General features: G+C 44.2%; 1 protein-coding gene across 7 annotated transcripts in view; it reads right to left on the bottom strand.

The window, feature by feature from the left end:
• CUL2 (cullin 2) overlaps positions 1–20871 on the bottom strand; it is a 126367-nt gene that overhangs the window by 93288 nt on the left and 12208 nt on the right. For 4 of the 7 annotated variants that reach the window (XM_063638020.1, XM_063638019.1, XM_063638021.1 and 1 more), the window contains 2 exons: positions 6527–6743; positions 4974–5094 (listed from right to left, as the gene is read on the bottom strand). In XM_063638020.1, coding sequence (XP_063494090.1) covers positions 4974–5094; positions 6527–6638 — 233 coding nt within the window. In that variant the 5' untranslated portion in view covers positions 6639–6743. Of the gene's footprint in view, positions 1–4973; positions 5095–6526; positions 6744–11863; positions 11971–15199; positions 15304–20871 lie in introns of those variants that run through there. The other 3 variants (XM_063638017.1, XM_063638018.1, XM_063638023.1) reach the window with 3 other exon arrangements.

Genomic DNA, 20871 nt, shown 5'->3' on the forward strand with positions numbered 1-20871 from the left:
TCACTGCAACCTCCACCTCCCAGGTTCAAGGTATTCTCCTGCCTCAGCCTCCCGAGTAGCTGAGATTACAGGCATGTGCCATCACGCCCAGCTAATTTTGTATTTTTAGTAGAGATGGGATTTCACCATGTTGGTCAAGCTTGATCTTGAACTCCTGACCTCAGGTGATTTGCCCGCCTGGGCATCCCAAAGTGCTGGGATTACAGGCGGGAGCCACTGCACCCAGAGTAATTTTTAAGCGTGTAAAGAAACTGAAAAGTTTGAGAACCACTGCTCTAACTCATGAAATTCCTTCGCTCTCATCACGTTCCTCTTAACTCTGGTTGGAAATGTGATCGAGCGTGAAGGGTGCCAACCATAATCACTATAACAGCCCCCTTTACTTCTAAATTCCAGAGATTGCCCCCACCTCTTGACAGTTTACCCAAACTCTACAGTAGGGAAATAATATTCGTAAAATAGTTATTAGCATCCAAGCCCTTAATATCAAAGTGAAATTACTTCCTTTTTCCAGAAAAAAAATTCTTTCTGGGTACCCCTTTAAGTTACCACTTTTAGCATTAGTTGGACCTTACTCCCCAAACAAACCTCAAATCCTAGTTCATCTATGATTGCTTTCCTTGTTTTACTTTTTGGCAAATGCTGCATTTTACAAAACTGTGTTTTGGCCTTGTATGTTTATTTAATTCCTTTATAACTGTTTCTGACTTCAAAAGTAATGTGTTGGCGGGGCACAATGGCTCACACCTGTAATCCCAGCACTTTGGGAGGCTGAGGCTGGTGGATCACTTGAGGTAAGGTGGATCACTTCGAGACCAGCCTGGCCAATATGGTAAAACCTTGTCTCTACTAAAAAAATACAAAAATTAGCTGGGCATAGTGTTGCATGCCTGAAATCCCAGCTACTTGGGAGGCTGAGACAGGAGAATCACTTGAATTCAGAAGGTGGAGGTTGCAGTGAACCAAGATTGTGCCACTGCACTCCAGCCTGACAATAGAGCAAGACTCTATCTCAAAAAAAAAAAAGAAAGAAAAAAATACATGCTTTTTGTAAAAACTACCTCTACTACAGAAATAGAGAATCATGTTTGGATTGATGTACATAACTCATGATTTATTTCTATGAATATGATTAAATATATTTTTATATGTATCAGAACGTATAATATATATGCTATTTTGTAGTCAGCTATTTGTACTTCTCTGATTTTGATCTTTATGAAAATGCAAATAATTATTTTGTGTGTGTGTGTGTGTGTGTGTATATGTATTTTTGAGACGGAGTCTCCCTCTGTTGCCCGGGCTGGAGTGCAGTGGTGTGATCTTGGCTCACTGCAACCTCTGCCTCCCCGGTTCAAGGCATTCTCATGCCTCAGACTCCCGAGTAGCTGGAACTACAGGCACATGCCAATACACCCAGCGAATTTTTTTGTATTTTTAGTAGAGACAACGTTTCACCATGTTGGCCAGGCTGGTCTTGAACTCCTGACCTCAAGTGATCCACCCACCTCAGCCTCCCAAAGAGTTGAGATTACAGGCGTGAGCCACCAACCCCAGCCAGTTATGTCATGTATTAAACATTTTTCTACCTTTTATTTTGGGAAACCCCTAGATACTGTACAACAGTTTTAACGTTTGGAGTGGCTCATTAAGGGCTATTTTGAGGCTGGGCACGATGGCTCATCCTGTAATCCCAGCACTTTGGGAGTCTGAGGCGGGTGGATTGCTTGAGGCCAGGAGCTTGAGACCAGTCTGGCCAATATGGTCAGACCCTATCTCTACTAAAAATACAAAAATAAGCCCAGGCTGGTGGTGTGTGCCTGTAATCCCAGCTACTCAGAAGGCTGAGGCAGGAGAATCAATTGAACCTGGGAGGCAGAGGTTTCAGTGAGTTGAGATCACGCCACTCCAGCATGGGCAACAGAGCAAGACTCTGTCTCAGAAAAGAAAAAAAAAAAAAAAAGAAAAAGAAAACAGCTATTTTGAGCTTACAAAAGTGCGAGTCTCTTTAAAGAAGTGGCTGACGTGATGGCCGGGTACAGTGGCTCATGCCTGTAATCCCAGCACTTTGGAAGGTGGGGATAGAAGGGTCACTTGAGGCCAGGAGTTCAAGACCAGCCTGGGCAACAGAGCAAAACCTTGTCTCTATGAAAAATAAATACAACAAAATATCAGCTGGGTATGGTGGTGCATGTCTGTAGTCCCAGCTACTCTGGAGGCTGAAGTGGGAGGATCACTTGAGCCCAGGAGGTCATGTTTGCAGTGATCTGTGATTATGCCACCGCACTACAGACTGGGTAACAGAGCCAGACCCTATCTTTAACAAACAAATAAACAAAACTGTATAGGTTAAGTAAGGAAGTACTAAAAAACAAAACAAAACAAAATCTGCTTCCATAAGAGTATTTCAAAGGGGCACAGGAGCCAACTGAGAGACAGATGGTGTTGTTTGCTGAAACTAAATTGCTTGTGTTAGGTTTTTAGTAGTAGAAAGATGTAGCTTCAGGTCCACTTTTTTTTTTTTTTTTTTTTTTTTTTGAGATGGAGTTTCACTCTGTTGCCCAGGCTGGAGTGCAGTAGTGCAATCTCAGCTCACTGCAACCTCTGCCTCCTGGGTTCAAGTGATTCTCCTGCCTCAGCTTCTCAAGTAGCTGGGATTACAGACGCCTTCCACCATACTCGGCTAATTTTTGTATTTTTAGTAGAGATGAGGTTTCACCATGTTGGCCAGGCTGGTCTCAAACTCCTGTCTTCAAATGACCCGTCCACCTCAACCTCCCAAAGTGCTAGGATTACAGGCATGAGCCACCATGCCCAGCCTCATGCCCCTTTTCTTCAAAGGTTCACCTTATCTTATGTAAACTGTAGATTTACTGAGCACCAACTAAAGTGTCACAAGTAGGTAACTATTTGCCTTACTGCCACCCCCTTGATTTAAGAAAAATGTATAAATACTGAACTTCCTGTGAACCTCTTTGGAAAAAGCAGGCAGATTCATCTGTGCCTCGGATTTTTCCTAGTTGTACCCTTAAGCTGGCTCAGTACACCTCAAGGAGGGAGGATTGCTTGAGGCCAGAAGTGCAAGACCAGCCTGAGGAGGCTGAAGTGGAAGGATTGTTTGAGTTCAGGAGATTGAGATTGCAGTGAACTGTGATCGCGCCATTGCCCTCCAGCTTGGGCAACTGAGAAAGACCCCCTGTCTCAAAAAAAAAAAAAAAAAAAGAAGAACTTACAGTGGCACAATCTGACAAATATCCCTCAGCCAGGTGATCAAGCTCAGTATTAACAATGTACCCTTGGCATGATGTGCTGAGAATGGCACTTTACCTCTGTGATCATCCTCCCCAAACCCCTAAGCTCAGTCTATCATGAGAAGAATATTAGACAAATTCCTGCTGGGCACAGTGGCTCACGCCTGCAATTGACACTTTGGGAGTCCATGGTGGGTGGATCACTTGAGGTCAGGAGTTTGAGACTAGCCTGGGCAATACAGCAAGACCCCATCTTTACTAAAAATACAAAAATTAGCTGGGTTTGGTGGTGCATGCCTGTAGTCCCAGCTACTGGGGAGGCTGAGACATGAGAATCACTTCAGCCTGGGAGGCAGAGGTTGCAGTGAGCCACAATCATGCCACTGCACTCCAGCCTGGGTGACAGAGCAAGACTCTGATTCAAAAAAATTAATTAATTAAATAAAATTAAATAAATAAATAAAAGAGCAAAAGTACAAGGTCTCTAATCAGAAAAGCTCAGAACTCATATCATATTCTGTGGGTGATAGTGGTACCAGATGAACAGGTTATATCTTTGCCTCTCCTAGACAATTCTGGTTGAAAGCTATTTAAAAAGGAAATATAAAAAGTGTTCTTTTTTAATAAAAAGAAATTACCAGTGGATCCTTTATATTTCTTTGCAGTCACTTTTAGACAGGTAATTTAATAAGATAAAAGCTGCACTGGAAAAGAACTCATTTTGAGGAAAAGCCCACTATTTGAGATAAATAACTCACCATTTGAGATGGATGATGCATTTATGATTTCTCAAAATTGGGAATACAGAGTAAATCTGGGTAATGGATTGCAAGGAGTTATACATGATATGTGAAAGAAGGGGAGATGACATTTTTCTGAACTGTAAAATCATATTAAAAATACCCCAGGCACGGTGGCTTACACCTGTAATTCCAGCACTTTAGGAAGCCAAGGCAAGAGGATTGCTTGAGGTCAGGAGTTCAAGACAAGACCTATTTCTACCAAGAAAAAAAAAAAATGTGTGTTACCAAGAGCAAAATATGAATTGTGACCCATCCAGATAAGGATGATGACAAAGAAGATGGAAGAACTTGTAACTTAATAAAAATAAGCAGGCGGGGCACAGTGGCTCATGCCTATAATCCCAGCACTTTGGGAAGCTGACATGGGTGGATCACCTGAGGTCAGGAGTTCGAGACCAACCTGGCCAACATGGTGAAACCCCATCTCTACTAAAAAAACCGAAAAATTAGCTGGGCATGGTGGCAGGCGCCTGTAATCCCAGTTACTTGGGAGGCTGATGCAGGAGAATTGCTTGAACTCAGGAGGCAGAGGTTGTAGTGAGTTGAGATTGCATCATTGCACTCCAGCCTGGGCAACAAAGCAAGACTCTGTCTCGAAATAAATAAATTAAGTAATATAGGCCATCTCATTTGAGAAGATAGGAACAAAGAAAGTGAACAAGTCAAATGTGGCAAGTCTGGAGGGAAGCTAATTCACAGAAAGAACAAATGCACTAAAAGACGTAGTTCCTGGGCTAAGGAGGGTTGATCAATAATATTAACTTGGGCTGGGCGCATTGGCTCATGCCTTTAATCCCAGCACTTTGGGAGGCCGAGGCGGGCAGATCATGAGGTCAGGAGATCCAGACCATCCTTGCCAACATGGTTAAAACCTGTTCTACTAAAATACAAAAAATTAGCTGTGTGTGGTGGTACCCACCTGTAGTCCCAGCTACTCGGGAGACTGAGACAGGGGAATCGCTTGAACCTGGGAGGCGGAGATTGCAGTGAGCCGAGATAGCATGGCTGCACTCCAGCCTGGCGACAGAGTGAGACTCCGCCTAAAAAAAAAAAAAAAAAAAAAAAATTAACTTGTACCAAGTGGATCCTGAATATTGGGTTTGCTCAACATCAATGTTAGAAGTAGAAACTACCCAAGATTATACAACCAGATTTCTTAGCGAGGCTGAGGCAGGTGGATCACCTGAGGTCACGAGTTCAAGACTAGCTTAGTCAACATGGTGAAAGCCCGTCTCTACTAAAAATACAAAAAAAAAAAAAAAAAAGAATTAGCTGTGTATGGTGGTGCATGCCTGTGATCCTAGCTACTTGGGAGGCTGAGGCATGAGAATCGCTTGAACCTGAGAGGCAGAGGTTGCAGCCTGGGCGACAGAGCAAGACTCCACCAAAAATAAAATAGCTTACTTAGGTATGGATGGCAAGGTTAAGAATCTGAGCTAAGTGTCAATGCCTTTTCCAATAAATAAAATATGTGTTAAGTAAGCCAAAAGAAAAAAAGAAAAAAAATGGACTTTTATTAACCATATGGTTTACTTGACTAGATCTCTGTGGGCAAGTGAATAAGACTAATATACTAAGAATTGTATAGTGGGGTTTTTGTTTTCATTTTTTTTTCTAGAGACAGAGTCTTGCTATGTTGCCCAGGCTAGTCCGAAACCCCTGGTCTCAGGCAATCCTCCTGTCTTGGCCTCCCAAAGTGACGGAATTATAGGCATGAGCTACTTACTGTGCCCGGTCTTGTACAGTCGTTTAATATTTAATAAAACATTCTATAAAATAAAATATTCTGGTATAACACCAACCTAAAAAAAGGTTAGCAACATCTTGCTTCCAAAAAGACATCTTTTGTTATTAGAAAATAAAACAAAGAAAAAACATTCACAATATGAACTCTTAGATCAGAGTATGCACCAAACACTCCGCTAGAAATAAAAAAGGATAAATCTGCTGGGCCTTTTATAACCTGCACTACATGTAACAAGTTGCTCACTTGAAGCCTACATCCTCATCACATTTCTCTTACTAGAAAAGATGGGAGGCATGGCCCCTATTGCACTGTTTTATACTTTATTTTCTGTTTTTCTGGTTTTATTTTTATTTTTAAATGACCCAGGTCAGGCGTGGTGGTTCATGTCTGTAATCCCAGCACTTTAGGAGGCCGAGGCAGGCGATCACTTGAGGTCAGGAGTTCAAGACCAGCCTGGCCAACATGGCGAAACCTCGTCTCTACTAAAAATAGAAAAATCAGCTGGGCATGGTAGTGTGTACCTGTAATCCCAGCTACTCGGGAGGCCGAAGCAGGAGAATTGCTTGAACCCGAGAGGCAGAGGTTACAGTGAGTCAAGATAGCACCACTGCACTCCAGCTTAGGCGACAGAGTCCTTCTCAAAAAAAAAAAAAAGAAAAAAAGACCCTACAGTAAAAATTGACTGGGTAGAGGGGTGTACCTTCTATCCATTTCAACCCACTTACAGCCATGCAGGGCCATCACCGCAATCAGGATACAGAAGAGTTCCATTCTTCCCAATAAGCTCTCCTGTGCTCTTCCTCTATATATCACAGGGTTTTCTTTCCATGTCGCCATGGGTTTTTGTTCACGTCCTTTGCCACCTGAGTTTTTCTCCCTTCTTCCCAGTCATTTCTGACCACTTGAGCCTTGGAACAATCGGGAATGGAGAGTGCCTTTACCCTAGGAGTGAGAAAAAGGAGAGGGAATTAGAGGAGAGGCCTTCTCGGTTGTGGGAATACAGGAACTTTATTCAGATCAGATCATGAGGTTTCCAGCCTTCTATCTGGAAGAGTCTCATAGCCAGTTGGGCATTTAATTTAGCTCAACTAAAAATCTCTAATAAAGGTGAGAGGTATTAAGCCATCAACAGACATTCACCTGATGTCGCTGGCAATAGTGGCTTATAATTGTGGGACAGCTCAAAGCTACAGAACCAGTTGCTTTCAGCATGGAGACAATGGGTCTACCATTGTAGAAAATGTGGAGACCACACTTTGACCTCATTAGTACCAACGTCTAGCCTGTGTATACAGGAATCTGTTTTAATATCACCAGATTAACTCACATCAAAACAGCTGCTTTGATTTTTAGGGTCCATTATTATTCCTGTTTTACTGGAAGCTACAATGAAGACTTAAGTGACGGAAGTGTCAACACAATAGATTCATGCCTACTAATTCCTGCTGTAGAACCCCTGAGACCAAGATTAGTTTCGAACTGAAGAGTTACAAGTGGGATGCTATGTCCTCTCACAGCTCAGTCACCACACACACAAGAGCTCGTTTCTTCTGAATCAATTCTTGTAACTCTTCAGTTCCAAACTAATCTTTTGCATCATTCAATTGTACTCTAATATCAAAAGCATAATTAGAAGACGTACTTCACCCAGAACTAGAGCAGTTGCTATTGACATTTGTAGCAGTACAGCTTGTGCTCGGCTCCCTGCTCTAATTCTAGTGCACCAAAGGGGAATGGTTTCTAATTACAGGGAGTAGAACTAACAAAGCATGAAAAACAGGATATCTGTGTTGTAGCTGTGATATAACCTAAGTTATTTAGTGTCTGCACTTGACCAATAAAATAAGAAACAGCCTCCCAAAGTGCTGGGATTACAGGTGTGAGCCATTGCCAGGCGGGCCAATCACCTGAAGTAGAGAGTTTGAGACCAGCCTGGCCAGTAAGGTGAAACCCCATCTCTACCAAAAATACAAAAATTAGCCAAGCGTGGTGGCGCATGCCCGTAATCCCAGCTACTTGAAAGCCTGAGGCAGGAGAATTGCTTGAACCCGGGAGGCAGAGGTTACAGTGAGCTGAGATTGTGCCACTCCAGCCTGGGTGACAGAGCGAGACTCCGTCTCAAAAAAAAAATAATAATAACATTAATAAAAAAAAAAACAAAATAAAATAAGAAACAGGCTGGGCACTGTGACTTACACCTGCAGTCCCGGCACTTCGGGAAGCCAAAGCAGGTGGATAACTTGAGGCCAGGTGTTCAAGACCAGCCTGACCAACATAGTGAAATCCTGTCTCCACTAAAAATACAAAAATTAGCCAGGCATGGTAGCACATGCCTGTAATTCCAGCTACTTGGGAGGCTGAGGCATGAGAATCACCGGAACCTGGGAGGCAGAGGTTACAGTGAGCTGAGACTGTTCCACTACACTCCAGCCTGAGCAACAGAGCTAGACTCTGTCTCAAAAAAATAATAAAAAATAAATAAATTTAAAGGCCGGGCACCGTGGCTTATACCTATAATCTCAGCACTTTGAGAGACCGAGGCAGGTGGATCACAAGGTCAAGAGTTCAAGACCAGCCTGGCCAAGATGGTGAAACCTTGTTTCTACTAAAAATGCAAAAATTAGCCGGGCACAGTGGCAGGTGCCTATAATCCCGGCTACTCGGGAGGCTGAGGCAGGAGAATCGCTTGAACCTGGGGGGCGGAGGTTGCAGTGAGCTGAGATCACACCACTGTACTACAGCCTGGGCAACAGAGTGAGACTCTGTCTCAAAAAAAAAAAAAAAAAAAATTTGAAGAAGAAACAACCTAGGTGACAATGTTAGTTCCAGCCACAATACTCCAATTATTAAAATCAAAGTTGAACAATGCTGCCTGTCTATTAAGGGTAAGAGCTAGTTGTAACATTAGTATGAAGAGCTCTCTAATTTAGTGTTTTCATTGTGTCCAATCTGTTAGATACTTGTAAATTGTCTAATCCAGAAACTTATGCACTTTCAAGTTACCTCCATCCCAAATCTACTTGGCTCAAAAAAATTTTTTTTTGTTTTTGAGACAGAGTCTTGCTGTTGCCCAGGCTGCAGTGCAGTGGTGTGATCACAACTCACTGGAGATTCAAACTCCTGGGCTCAAGGGATCCTCCCACTTCAGCCTCCTGAGTAGCTGGGACACAGGCACCCGCCACCAGGTCAAGCTAATTTTTTGTATTTTTAATAGAGACGAGGTTTAAGTATATAGCCCAGGCTGGTCTCGAACACCTGACCTCAAGTGATCTGCCCACCTCAGCCTCCTAAAGTGCTGAGATTATAGGCATGGGCCACCATACCTGGCTGCTCAAAATGTTTTCACCGATGCAGGATTTTCCCCAGCCAGTATGAACTAATATTGCTTTCATACTCTGCCTCTCATTTATTCTTTCTCCTCTAGATATAATCTAAAGGTTTACAATAAAATGTAACCTCTCCAAGGGATAGATCTTGGAATTGAGGGGATTCACTTAAAAAAAAAAAGAATGTAAAAATGCAAATAAAAAATGCTAGTGCCTGGCATAGGGCCTTGGGAAATGAAATTTAAGCTTCTTTAGCTTTATGGTAACTCATTCCTGTCTCTAACATCTGGAAAACTTTAAACATAGTCCATTAGCTGTACAAAAACACTGTTATTGAGCTAAGCATACACATGTGCCCACACACGATTTCACACACACATGCAGGGTCCATAAGATGACACCAGAGGCTGGGCGTAGTGGCTCACACCTGTAATCCCAGCACTTAGGGATGCCGAGGAAGGTGGATTGCTTGAGCTCTGGAGTTGGAGACCAGCCTGGGTGACATGGAGAAACCCTGTCTCTAGAAAAATACAAAAATTAGCCAGGCATGGTGTCGTGTATTTGTAGTCTTAGTTACTCTGGAGGCTGAGGTGGGAGGATGGCTTGAGCCCAGGAGTTCAAGGCTGCAGTGAACCAAGATCTCGCCATTGCACTCTAGCCTGGGAAGATGGCCCCAGACATTATTCTTCCCATTAAGGTTAACCCCTTGACTTCCTGGTCTTCTTCCCTTTTCTCTCCTCCCCTCCATTTATTTTGATTGCCTAGAACCTTGGGGTAGGGAAGGAGGTGGAATTGCTGGGCTTCTTTTCCAATTTTTACTTGTGTTAAGGATAGGGCAAATTTTAGGAAACCATAGTAATGTGCAAATACAGGCACTCAATACATTAATGGCAAATTAATTAAATGTATAAGCAACCATGGAATCCAATATATTTTTTTTTTAACATGAACAGTCCTACTAAAGGAAGAATCAAAGACTTTTTGGGGGGAGGGGACAGTCTCGCTCTTGTTGCCCAGGCTGCAGTGCAATGGCGCAATCTCAGCTCAATACAACCTCCGCCTCCCGGGTTCAAGCGATTCTCTTGCCTCAGCCTCCTGAGTAGCTGGGATTACAGGCACCTGCCACCACACCCAGCTAATTTTGTATTTTAAGTAGAGACGGAGTTTCTCCATGTTGGTCAGGCTGGTCTCGAATTCCCAACCTCAGGTGATCCAACTGCCTGGGATTCCCAATGTGCTGGGATTACAGGCGCGAGCTACTGTGCCCAGCCCAAAGTCTCTTAAAGATATATTCAGGCTTGAGAAATGTGTTGAAACAAACAACACGACATTTAATAGGGATTGAATGTGATGGCTTGGATTTAGGTTTTAAAAAACTAAGTAATTGGACGGGCGCGGTGGCTCACGCCTGTAATCCCAGCACTTTGGGAGGCCGAGGCGGGTGGATCACGAGGTCAGGAGATCGAGACCATCCTGGTTAACACCGTGAAACCCCGTCTCTACCAAAAATAGAAAAAAATTAGCCAGGCATGGTGGCCGGCGCCTGTAATCCCAGCTACTCGGGAGGGTGAGGCAGGAGAATGGCGTGAACCCGGGAGGCAGAGCTTGCAGTGAGCCGAGATGGCGCCACTGCACACCAGCGTGGGAGACAGAGCGAGACTCCATTTCAAAAAAAAAAAAAAAACTAAGTAATTGGGCCGGGTGGGTGGCTCACGCCAGTAATCCCAGCACTTTGGGAGGGAGACCATGCTGGCTAACACAGTGGAAACCCGTCTCTACTAAAAAAATACAAAAAAGTTTGCCTGGTGTGGTGGCGGGCGCCTGTAGTCCCAGCTCCTCAGGAGGCTAAGGCAGGAGAATCACTTGAACCCGGGAGACAGAGGTTGCAGTTAGCCGAGATCACACCATTGCACTCCAGCCTGGGCAACACAGCGAGACTCCATCTCAAAAAAAAAGAAAAAAACCCAAAACTAATTACATACAATAAAGGGAATATAATTAATGTTCAACAGAAGCTTTACTAAAAGCCATGAACCTGGCTCCTGAAAGAGGCAATCTCCTGAAAAAAAAAAAAAAAAAAAGTCAACAAACATCAGTAAACTTTAGGAGAGGCCGGGCACGGTGGCTCAAGCCTGTAATCCCAGCACTTTGGGAGGCCGAGGCGGGCGGATCACGAGGTCAGGAGATCGAGACCATCCTGGCTAACACGGTGAAACCCCGTCTCTACTAAAAATACAAAAAATTAGCTGGGCGTGGTGGCGGGCGCCTGTAATCCCAGCTACTCAGGAGGCTGAGGCAGGAGAATGGCGTGAACCCGAGAGGTGGAGCTTGCAGTGAGCCGAGATCGTGCCAGTGCACTCCAGCCTGGGGGACAGAGAAAGACTCCGTCTCAAAAAAAAAAAAAAAAAAAAAACTTTAGGAGAAAAACACACAGCAAATGACATATTGGTATGATGACAGTGTACTTTACACATAGATAGCTAGGAAGGATGAGAACAGCATATATTTCCAACAATCGCTGAAGTAACAGATAAAAATTTAGAGGGTTGGAGATTAAACAAAAATGTGTAGGTGCTATAGAAAAAATGCATTCCCCAAAATTCATATGTTGAAACCTAATCCCCAATATGATGGTTTTTGTAGTACAGGGCTTTGGGAGGTGTTACGCCATCAGGATGGAGGCCTTCTGAATGGGATTAGTGCCTTTACAAAAGAGTTCCCAGAGAGCTCCCTCACTTCTTCGGTCATGTGAGGACACAGCAAGAGGATGACCATCTGTGATCCACAGAGGGGCCTTCACCAGACACCAAATCTGCCAGCACCTTGATCTTGGACTTAGCCTCCTATAAAAAAAATAAATGTGAGTGTGTTTTTTTTTTTTTTTTTTTTTTTTGAGACGGAGTCCCACTCTAGCCCAGGCTGGAGTGCAGTGGCACGATCTCAGCTCACTGCAAGCTCCGCCTCTCAGGTTCATGCCATTCTCCTGCCTCAGCCTCCCGAGTAGTGGGACTACAGGCACTGACCACCACGCCCGGCTTTTTTTTTTTTTTTTTCTTTTTTTTAGAGACGAGGTTTCACCATGTTAGCCAGGATGGTCTCGATCTCCTGACCTCATGATCTGCCCGCCTCGGCCTCCCAAAGTGCTGGGATTACAGGTGTGAGCCACTACACCAGGCCAAATGTTTGTTGTTTATAAGCCACCCAGTCTATGGCATTTTGTTATGGCAGCCCAAGTGGAAAGATAGTGGGTCTGATGTTCTTACAACTCCTGTTAGAAAAAGGATAAATTATGTCTGCATTGCCCTTACCTGGTTTTGAAAGCAGAGTGGTTATGATCTGAAAAAGGATTATAGGCGGTGGCTTAGAAAGTAGGCTGAAGGTCAAGATTTTAGAGAAAAGGGCAGTTTATTACTTCAAGTATTTTTCATAATTGTCAATAAACAAATATACGTAAAATACCTCCAAAAAGATACATGGCTAAGTGTTGCCTCTGGGGAGAACTAGAGAAGTAGGGACACAGAAATGTGTCCTTTAATGTTGTTGTATCTTTAATGTCATGTGAATTTTGTGCCATGTTTATGTATCATCAATTTAACACTTACTAATTTTAAAAAGTAGAAGACTTGGGCCTGGCGAGGTGGCTCACGCCTGTAATCCCAGCACTTAGGGAGGCCGAGGCAGGCGAATCACAAGGTCAGGAGATGGAGACCATCCTGTCTAACATGGTGAAACCCTGCCTCTACTAAAAATACAAACAATTAGCCAGGCGTGGTGGCGGAGGCTTGTAGTACCAGCAACTCGGGAGGCTGAGGCAGGAGAATGGCATGAAGCTGGGAGGAGGAGCTTGCAGTGAGCCAAGATCGTGCCACTGCACTCCAGCCTGGGCAACAGAGCGAGACTCCATCTCAAAAAAAAAAAAAAAAAAAAAAAAAAAAGTAGAAGACCTGGTTCCTACTCTTCCTAAGTTAATTGCTCCTTTTCTGTGTACTCGTACTCTCTGGGATTATTGCTAATGTGGCACTTATCTGAATTCATTGCAATTATTTAGGGCAAGGGAAGAGTTTATGAGGTTTTCATGTTGGAAAAATAACATCTTAGCCTTTTGCGAATGGAGAATGGATTAACAAGAGGCCAGAATGGATGCAGGCTGATCAGTTAAGAGGCTATTGCACCTGCCTAAGTGAGAAGTGACAGTAGTTTGGGCCAGGCACGGTGGCTTACGCCTGTAAGCCCAGCACTCTGGGCTAAGGTGGGAGGATTGCTTGAGCCCAGGAGCTCCAGACCAGACTGGGCAACATGATGAGATCCTGTCTCTTCAAAAAAATAGAAAAAATTGGTGGGATGTTCTGGTGTGTGCCTGTAGTCCCAGCTACTTGGGAGGCTAAGGTGGGAGGATCACCTGAGCCCAGGAGATCGAGGCTGCAGTGAGCCAAGATTGTACCACTGTACTCTAGCCTGGGCGACAGTTAGACCCTGACTCAAAAAAAAAGAAAAGAAAAAAAACACAGTTATTTGGACTAGAATAGTGGTGGGAAAGACAGGGAGAAATGAAAAATTTGGGAGATATTTAAATGTCTTTTATATTGGAATTGAGGTAGGAGGAAGTTATCAAAGATGACACCTGTTTCCAGATTTGGGAATGTATTAGCTATCTATTGCTGTGCATGGATTCTTTGGGTCAGATTTGGGAGTGGCTTAGCTGAATAGTTCTTTTTTAGGGTTTCTCATGAGATTTCAGTCAAAGTATTGGCCTGGGCTACAGCCATCTGAAGGCTTGACTGTGGCTGGGGGATCCTGCTACCAAACCCACTCACATTACTGTTGGCAGGAGACCTCAGTTCCATGCAGTCCCTGTGGACCTCTCCATGGGACTTTCTGGATCTCCTCATAAATTGTTAGCTGTCACACAGCAATCTGATGTTTGCTGAATTAATGTTTTTTAAAAACCTAGCCATTTCTGCTAGGGACAGTAGCTCATGCCTGTAATCCCAGCACTTTGGGAGGCCAAAATGGGTGGACCACCTGTGCTCAGGAGTTGGAGAGCAGCCTGGGCAGGATGGCAAAACTCTATCTCTACAAAAAATACAAAAGTTAGCCAGGTGTGGTGGTGCACACCTATAGTTCTAGCTACTTGGGAGGCTGAGGTAAGAGGATTGCTTGAGCCTGGAAGTCGAGGCTCCAGCGAAGCATGTTCGCACCTAGCAGAAATGGTTAGGTTTTTAAGAAACATTTAAAAACGTTTAGCCTGGGTGACAGAGTGAGACCCTGTCTCAAAAACAAAACAAAACACAACAAAAAACCTGACCATCATTTCAACCAGAATTATACACTTATGCATCCATCAATCTTTCATTCCTTGATTGATTACATAATTATTTCATATATATTATGTGCCATGCAATGTTCTAGGTGCTGGGCACAATATTTGGAGGGTCCTTTTCTCAATAAACTTACATTCCAGTGAGCAGAGACAGATAAAAATCAGATAAATGAATGACAAAGATAATTTTGTCTAGTAATTAATACTGTAAAGAAAAACAGTATAATTGAATAAAGTGATGGGGGATACTACATTAGCTAAGGCCATCAAGCAAGGATTTTCTGAGGTGACATTTGTGTTTACATGGCAAGGAGAGGCCAGCCCCACAAACATTTGCAGAACAAGATTTCCAGGCAGTGGGAGCAGCAAGTGAAAAAGCCTGAAAGATGGATGAGTTAGGTGTGTTTGTGAAATAAAATGAAAGCCAGTGTGATCAGTGTATAATGAAAAGGAAGACCAAAGCCAAATCTTGTAGGACTTTATCAACTTTGATAGAGAAGCTTGATTTTATTTCAACCACCTGGAAGTCACTGGAGGTTTTTAAGCATGAATAATGATATAATTTGGTTTGCCATAATTAAAATATCCATAGTGGGCCAGGCATGGTGGCTCACACCTGTAATCTCAGAACTTTGGAAGGCTGAGGCAGGAGGATTGCTTCAGGCCAGGAGTTCAAGAGCAGCCTGGGCAACATAGTGAGACCCTATCTCTAGAAAATAATCGAAAAATTAGCTGGGTGTGGTGGTGCATACCTGTGGTCTCAGCTACTCGGGAGGCTGAATTAGGAGGATCACTTGAGCCTGGGAGGTCAAGGCTGCAGTGAGCCATGATTGTGCCATTGCAACACAGCAACATTCTGTCTCAGAAACAAAACAAAACAACAAATGAAATAGCCATACTGCTATAGGAACAAGGAGGTATAATTGTTTGCTAGGGCTGCTATAACAAAATGCCACAGACTGGGTGGATTAAAGAATAGAAATTTATCCAGGCGCAGTGGCTCATGCCTATAGTCCCAGCATTTCGGGAGGCCGAGGCAGGTGAATCACTTAAGGTCAGGAATTCGAGACCAGCCTGGCCAACATGGTGAAACCTGTCTCTACTAAAAAATACAAAAATTAGTTGGGTGTGGTCCCAGATACGCCTATAGTCCCAGATACTCTGGAGTCTGAGATGGGAGAATTGATTGTACCTGGCAGGTGGAGGTTGCAGTGAGCTAAGATCACACCACTGCACTCCAGCCTGGGTGACAGAGTGAGACCCTGTCTAATAACATAACATAACATAACATAACATAACATAACATAACAAACACAAAATAAACAGAAATTAATTTTGTCACAGTTCTGGAGGCTGGGAGTCCAAGATCAAGATGCTGGTAGGGTTGGTTTCCCCTGAGGGCCTAAGGGAGGAGTCTGTTCCAGGCCTCTCTCCTTGGCTTGCAGATTGCCACCCTGTTGGTTGCTGCCTCTTCACATATTTGTCTCTGTGGGCATGCATCCCTCATATCCCCCTCTTATAATTACACCAGTCATATGGGATTAAGGTCCTACCCCAATGGCCTCATTTTAACTTAATCATCTCTTCAATGACCTAATCTCCGGATATGGTTACATTCTGAGGTACTAGAGGTTGAGACTTAGACAAGTGAATTTGGGAGAGACACATAACAGCCCATAACAGAAGGCAAAATGGAAGCAGCAAGATCAGTTAGGATACTATTGCAGTATCTCAGCAGGAGATGCCAGTGGCTTGGATTAGGATTTTTAGATTAGGAGTGGTTGGATTAGATAATTATTTTAAAAGTAGCATGCATGGGTTTGCTACTTCTAATGCTAAAAAGAAAGGACTCAGGGATTATCATCAGTTTTTGGTCTGAGCAACTTGGTTGCCATTTGCTGAAACAGAGAAAATGGAGAAGCAAGTTTACAGGGAGAACAAGAATTATGAGATTAAATGATTCTTTAAGAATCACTCTTCTCTTATGAGAAGATTTTTTTTTTTTTTTTGATTCGGGTTCTGGCTCTGTTGCCCAACTAGAGTGCAGTGGTACAATTGCGGCTCACTGCAGCCTCAAACTCCTGGGCTCAAGTAATTCTCCTGTCCTAGCTTCCCAAGTATTTGGAACTACAGGTGTGCACCACCAGGCCTAACTAAGATTTTCTATTCATACTTTTTATAGAGATGGAGTCTCACTATGTTGCCCAGGCTGGTCTCAAACTCCTAGCCTCAAGCCATCCTCTGCCTTGGTCTCCCAAAATGCTGGGATTACAGGTGTAAGCCATTGCACCCAGCCAATAATTCTAATTTGAACATGTTATGTCTAAAACATATTAGACATTCAGGCCAGGCACGGTGGCTCACGCCTGTAATACCAACACTTTGGGATGCTGAGAAGGGCGGATCACTTGAGGTCAGGAGTTCAAGACCAGCCTGGCCAACATGGTGAAAACTGGTCTCTACTAAAAGTGAAAAAATTAGCTGGGCGTGCTGTGGCACGTGCCTGTAATCCCAGCTACCAGGGAGGCTGAGGCAGGAGAATCACTTGTTGCAGTGAGCTGAGATCACATCATTGCACTCCAGCCTGATATATTGCTATTAATTTCCAAAAAACTTTTCATGGTCTCTGATTCAATTCCTGCACAGCACAAACTCATAGCCTACTGTCCAGAGATTGGGAGTGTGGTAGAAGAGGAATCACTGCTCAACTGTACAAGGGTCTATGTGTAGAGAAGAACCTGAAGGCCTCATTACTCCTTGTACAAACTCACAACCAAATCCTATTTCAGCTCCTATTTTCTGGTACCTACTTTTCCTAGGACTCTTAGAAGTTCTTCAAAGTAAATCAAATTGCTTCTCACCGGTCTTCCCTTCTGCACCCTATGTCTACTATTAACTATCATTCTTTCAGTCTTACAAAATTTTGTTGAACTCTCGTCTGCTGGAACTCTGCTTTCAGCGAAGATGGAAAGACCAGAACTGGATTTATCCTTCTGCCTAAAACAACTAGAAAACCAGAGAGAGTACATAAAACAATGGTTCTTAGATTGTAGATAATGGGCAGTGCAGGACTGTGATCCCTGAGCAAAGGGAAAACACAGGTGACTCCTACAATTGAGCCAGCTTACTGTCTGGAGGCAGTTTTCAGGCTCTAGTGCAGGTAAAGGGAACCCAGACAGAGCATGGCTCTCTGGCTAAGTTGAGGAGATAGATACCAGAGTTCACAGAGGCCAATAGAATTTTTAGGACAGACTGCAAGAGAAGACAGAGCTCTATAGAGAGAGGTCTAGAGACCTGGAAAATGAGTTTCCTCAAGTCTATGACTGAGTTTTGGGCTGTGCATGCACGAGAAGAACATGACCGGGGCCAGAGAAATAATCTCTGGAAAAGAGTAGACAGAAAAAAATCCTAGACCTCACACAGGGCTGGAAATAAATTATTCACGTCTCAAAAGTCACAGTATTATACAGGGCATGAGGCAGAATCTTCAAAAGGTTGTTGCCTGAGTTGTGAAATCAAAATAGATCAAGATTAAAGACCATTCTTTTTTTTTTTTTTTTTTTTTTTTTTGAGACGGAGTCTCGCTCTGTCACCCAGGCTGGAGTGCAGTGGCGCGATCTCGGCTCACTGCAAGCTCCGCCTCCCAGGTTCACGTCATTCTCCTGCCTCAGCCTCTCCGAGTAGCTGGGACTACAGGCGCCCGCCACCACGCCCGGCTAATTTTTTTGTATTTTTAGTAGAGACGGAGTTTCACCGTGGTCTCGATCTCCTGACCTTGTGATCCGCCCACCTCGGCCTCCCAAAGTGCTGGGATTACAAGCGTGAGCCACCGCGCCCGGCCTAAAGACCATTCTTTATTTACACCAATAATCTTAAAATAAAATTTTTTGGGAGGCCGAGGCGGGTGGATCACGAGGTCAGGAGATCGAGACCACGGTGAAACCCCGTCTCTACTAAAAATACAAAAAAAATTAGCCGGGCGTGGTGGCGGGCGCCTATAGTCCCAGCTACTCGGAGAGGCTGAGGCAGGAGAATGGCGTGAACCCGGGAGGCGGAGCTTGCAGTGAGCCGAGATTGCGCCACTGCACTCCAGCCTGGGTGCCCGGGTGACACAGCGAGACTCTGTCTCAAAAAAAAAAAAAAAAAAAAAAAAAAAAAAATTAAATTTTAACGGCCGGGCGCGGTGGCTCACGCCTGTAATCCCAGCACTTTGAAGGCCGAGGCGGGCGGATCACGAGGTCAGGAGATCGAGACCATCCTGGCTAACACGGTGAAACCCTGTCTCTACTAAAAATACAAAAAAAAAAATTAGCCGGGCGCGGTGGCGGGTGCCTGTAGTCCCAGCTATTCGGGAGGCTGAGGCAGGAGAATGGCGTGAACCCGGGAGGCAGAGCTTGCAGTGAGCAGACATTGAGCCACTGCACTCCAGCCTGGGCAACAGAGCCAGACTCCATCTCCAAAAAAAAAAAAATAAAATTTTAAAAGGATCTAACTGATTTCAAGTACTTAATGCACACCGTATAAAAGAATTCAGGCCAGTCGTGGTGGCTAACGTCTGTAATCCCAGTACTTTGGGAGGCCAAGGCAGGCAGATCACAAGATCAGGAGATGGAGACCATCCTGGCCAACATGGTGAAACCCAGTCTCTACTAAAAATACAAAAATTGGCTGGGTGTGGTGGCCCGCGTGTGTAATCTCAGCTATTCTGGAGGTTGAGGCAGGAGAATGGCTTGAATCCAGGAGGTGGAGATTGCAGTGAGCTGAGATCGAGCCACTGCACTCAAGCCTGGAGACAGAGCAAGACTCCATCTCAAAAAAAAAAAAAAAAAAAAAAAAGAATTCAGCGGCCAGGTGTGGTGGCTCACATCTGCAATCCCAGCACTTTGGGAGCCCGAGGTGGGTGGATCACCTGAAGTCAGGAGTTCGAGACCAGCCTGGCCAACATGGTGAAACCCTGTCTCTACTAAAAATACAAAAAAATTAGCCAGGCGTAGTGGTGTGCGCGTGTAATCCCAGCTACTCGGGAGGCTAGGGCAGTAGAATCACTTGAACGTGGGAGGTAAAGGTTGCAATAAGCCGATCTCACGCTACTGCACTCCAGCCTGGGCGACAAGAGCGAGACTCCACCTCAAAAAAAAAAAAAAAAAAGAAGAATTCCGCAAGATCCACTAACTAGCAGTGTGAAATTCACAACACCTGGCATCTACAAAAAATTACCAACAATGCAAAGAAGCAACAAAATATAATTCATAATCAGGAGAAAAATAGAAAAATCAATAGGAACAAACTCAGAAATAATAGATATGATGTATTTAGCAGACAAGTTTTTCTTTCTTTTTTTTTTTGAGACAGAGTTTCGCTCTGTCACCCAGGCTGGAATGCAGTGGCATGATCTCAGCTCGCTGCAACCTCTCCCTCCCAGGTTCAAGTGATTCTCCTGCATCAGGCTCCCGAGAAGCTGGGATTACAGGCGCCCACGACACCCAGCTAATTTTTGTATTTTTTATTATTTTTAAAATTATTATTATTATTATTTATTTTTTGAGACAGAGTCTCACTCTGTCGCTCAGGCTGGAGTGCAGTGGCATGATCTCCGCTCGCTGCAAGCTCCATCTCCTGGGTTCACGCCATTCTCCTGCCTCAGCCTCCCGAATAGCTGGGACTACAGGTGCCCGCCACCACACCCAGCTAATTTTTTTTTTTTGTATTTTTAGTAGAGACAGGGTTTTACTGTGTTAGCCAGGATGATCTTGATCTCCTGACCTCGTGATCTACCCGCCTCAGCCTCCCAAAGTGCTGGGATTACAAGTGTGAGCCACCACACCCGGCCCCATACTTTTTTTTTTTTCTTTTAGTAGAGACAACGTTTCCCCATGTTGGCCAGGTTAGTCTGGAACTCCTGACCTCAAGTGATTCTCCCTACCTCGTCCTCCTAAAGTGTTGGGATTACAGGCGTGAGGCACCACCCCCGGCTGCATTCTAATGTTTTTGTTGTTGTTTTTTGTTTTTTTGAGACAGAATCTTGCTCTTGTTCACCCAGGCTGGAGTGCTATGGCACAATCTCAGCTTACTGCAACTTCTGCCTCCCAGGTTCCAGCGATTCTCCTGCCTCAGCCTCCCGAATAGCTGGGATTACAGGCACCCGCCACCACGCCTGGCTAATTTTTGTATTTTTAGTAGAGACAGCGTTTTGCTATGTTGGCTAGGCTGGTCTCGAACTCCTGACCTCATGATCTGTCCGCCTTGGCCTCCCAAAGTTCTGGGATTACAGGCGTGAGCCACCATGCCTGGCCTGCAGACAAGTTGTTAAAAATAGATTTTATAAATATACACTGTATGTTCACAAAAGTAGAGGAAAACATGAGCATGGTGAGGAGAGAGAAAATATTATTAAAGTCCCAAATAGAACTTCCAGAAATGAAAA

The sequence above is a fragment of the Symphalangus syndactylus genome, chromosome 4 (genome assembly GCF_028878055.3).
Source record: "Symphalangus syndactylus isolate Jambi chromosome 4, NHGRI_mSymSyn1-v2.1_pri, whole genome shotgun sequence".
NCBI classification, from domain to species: Eukaryota; Metazoa; Chordata; class Mammalia; order Primates; family Hylobatidae; genus Symphalangus; species Symphalangus syndactylus.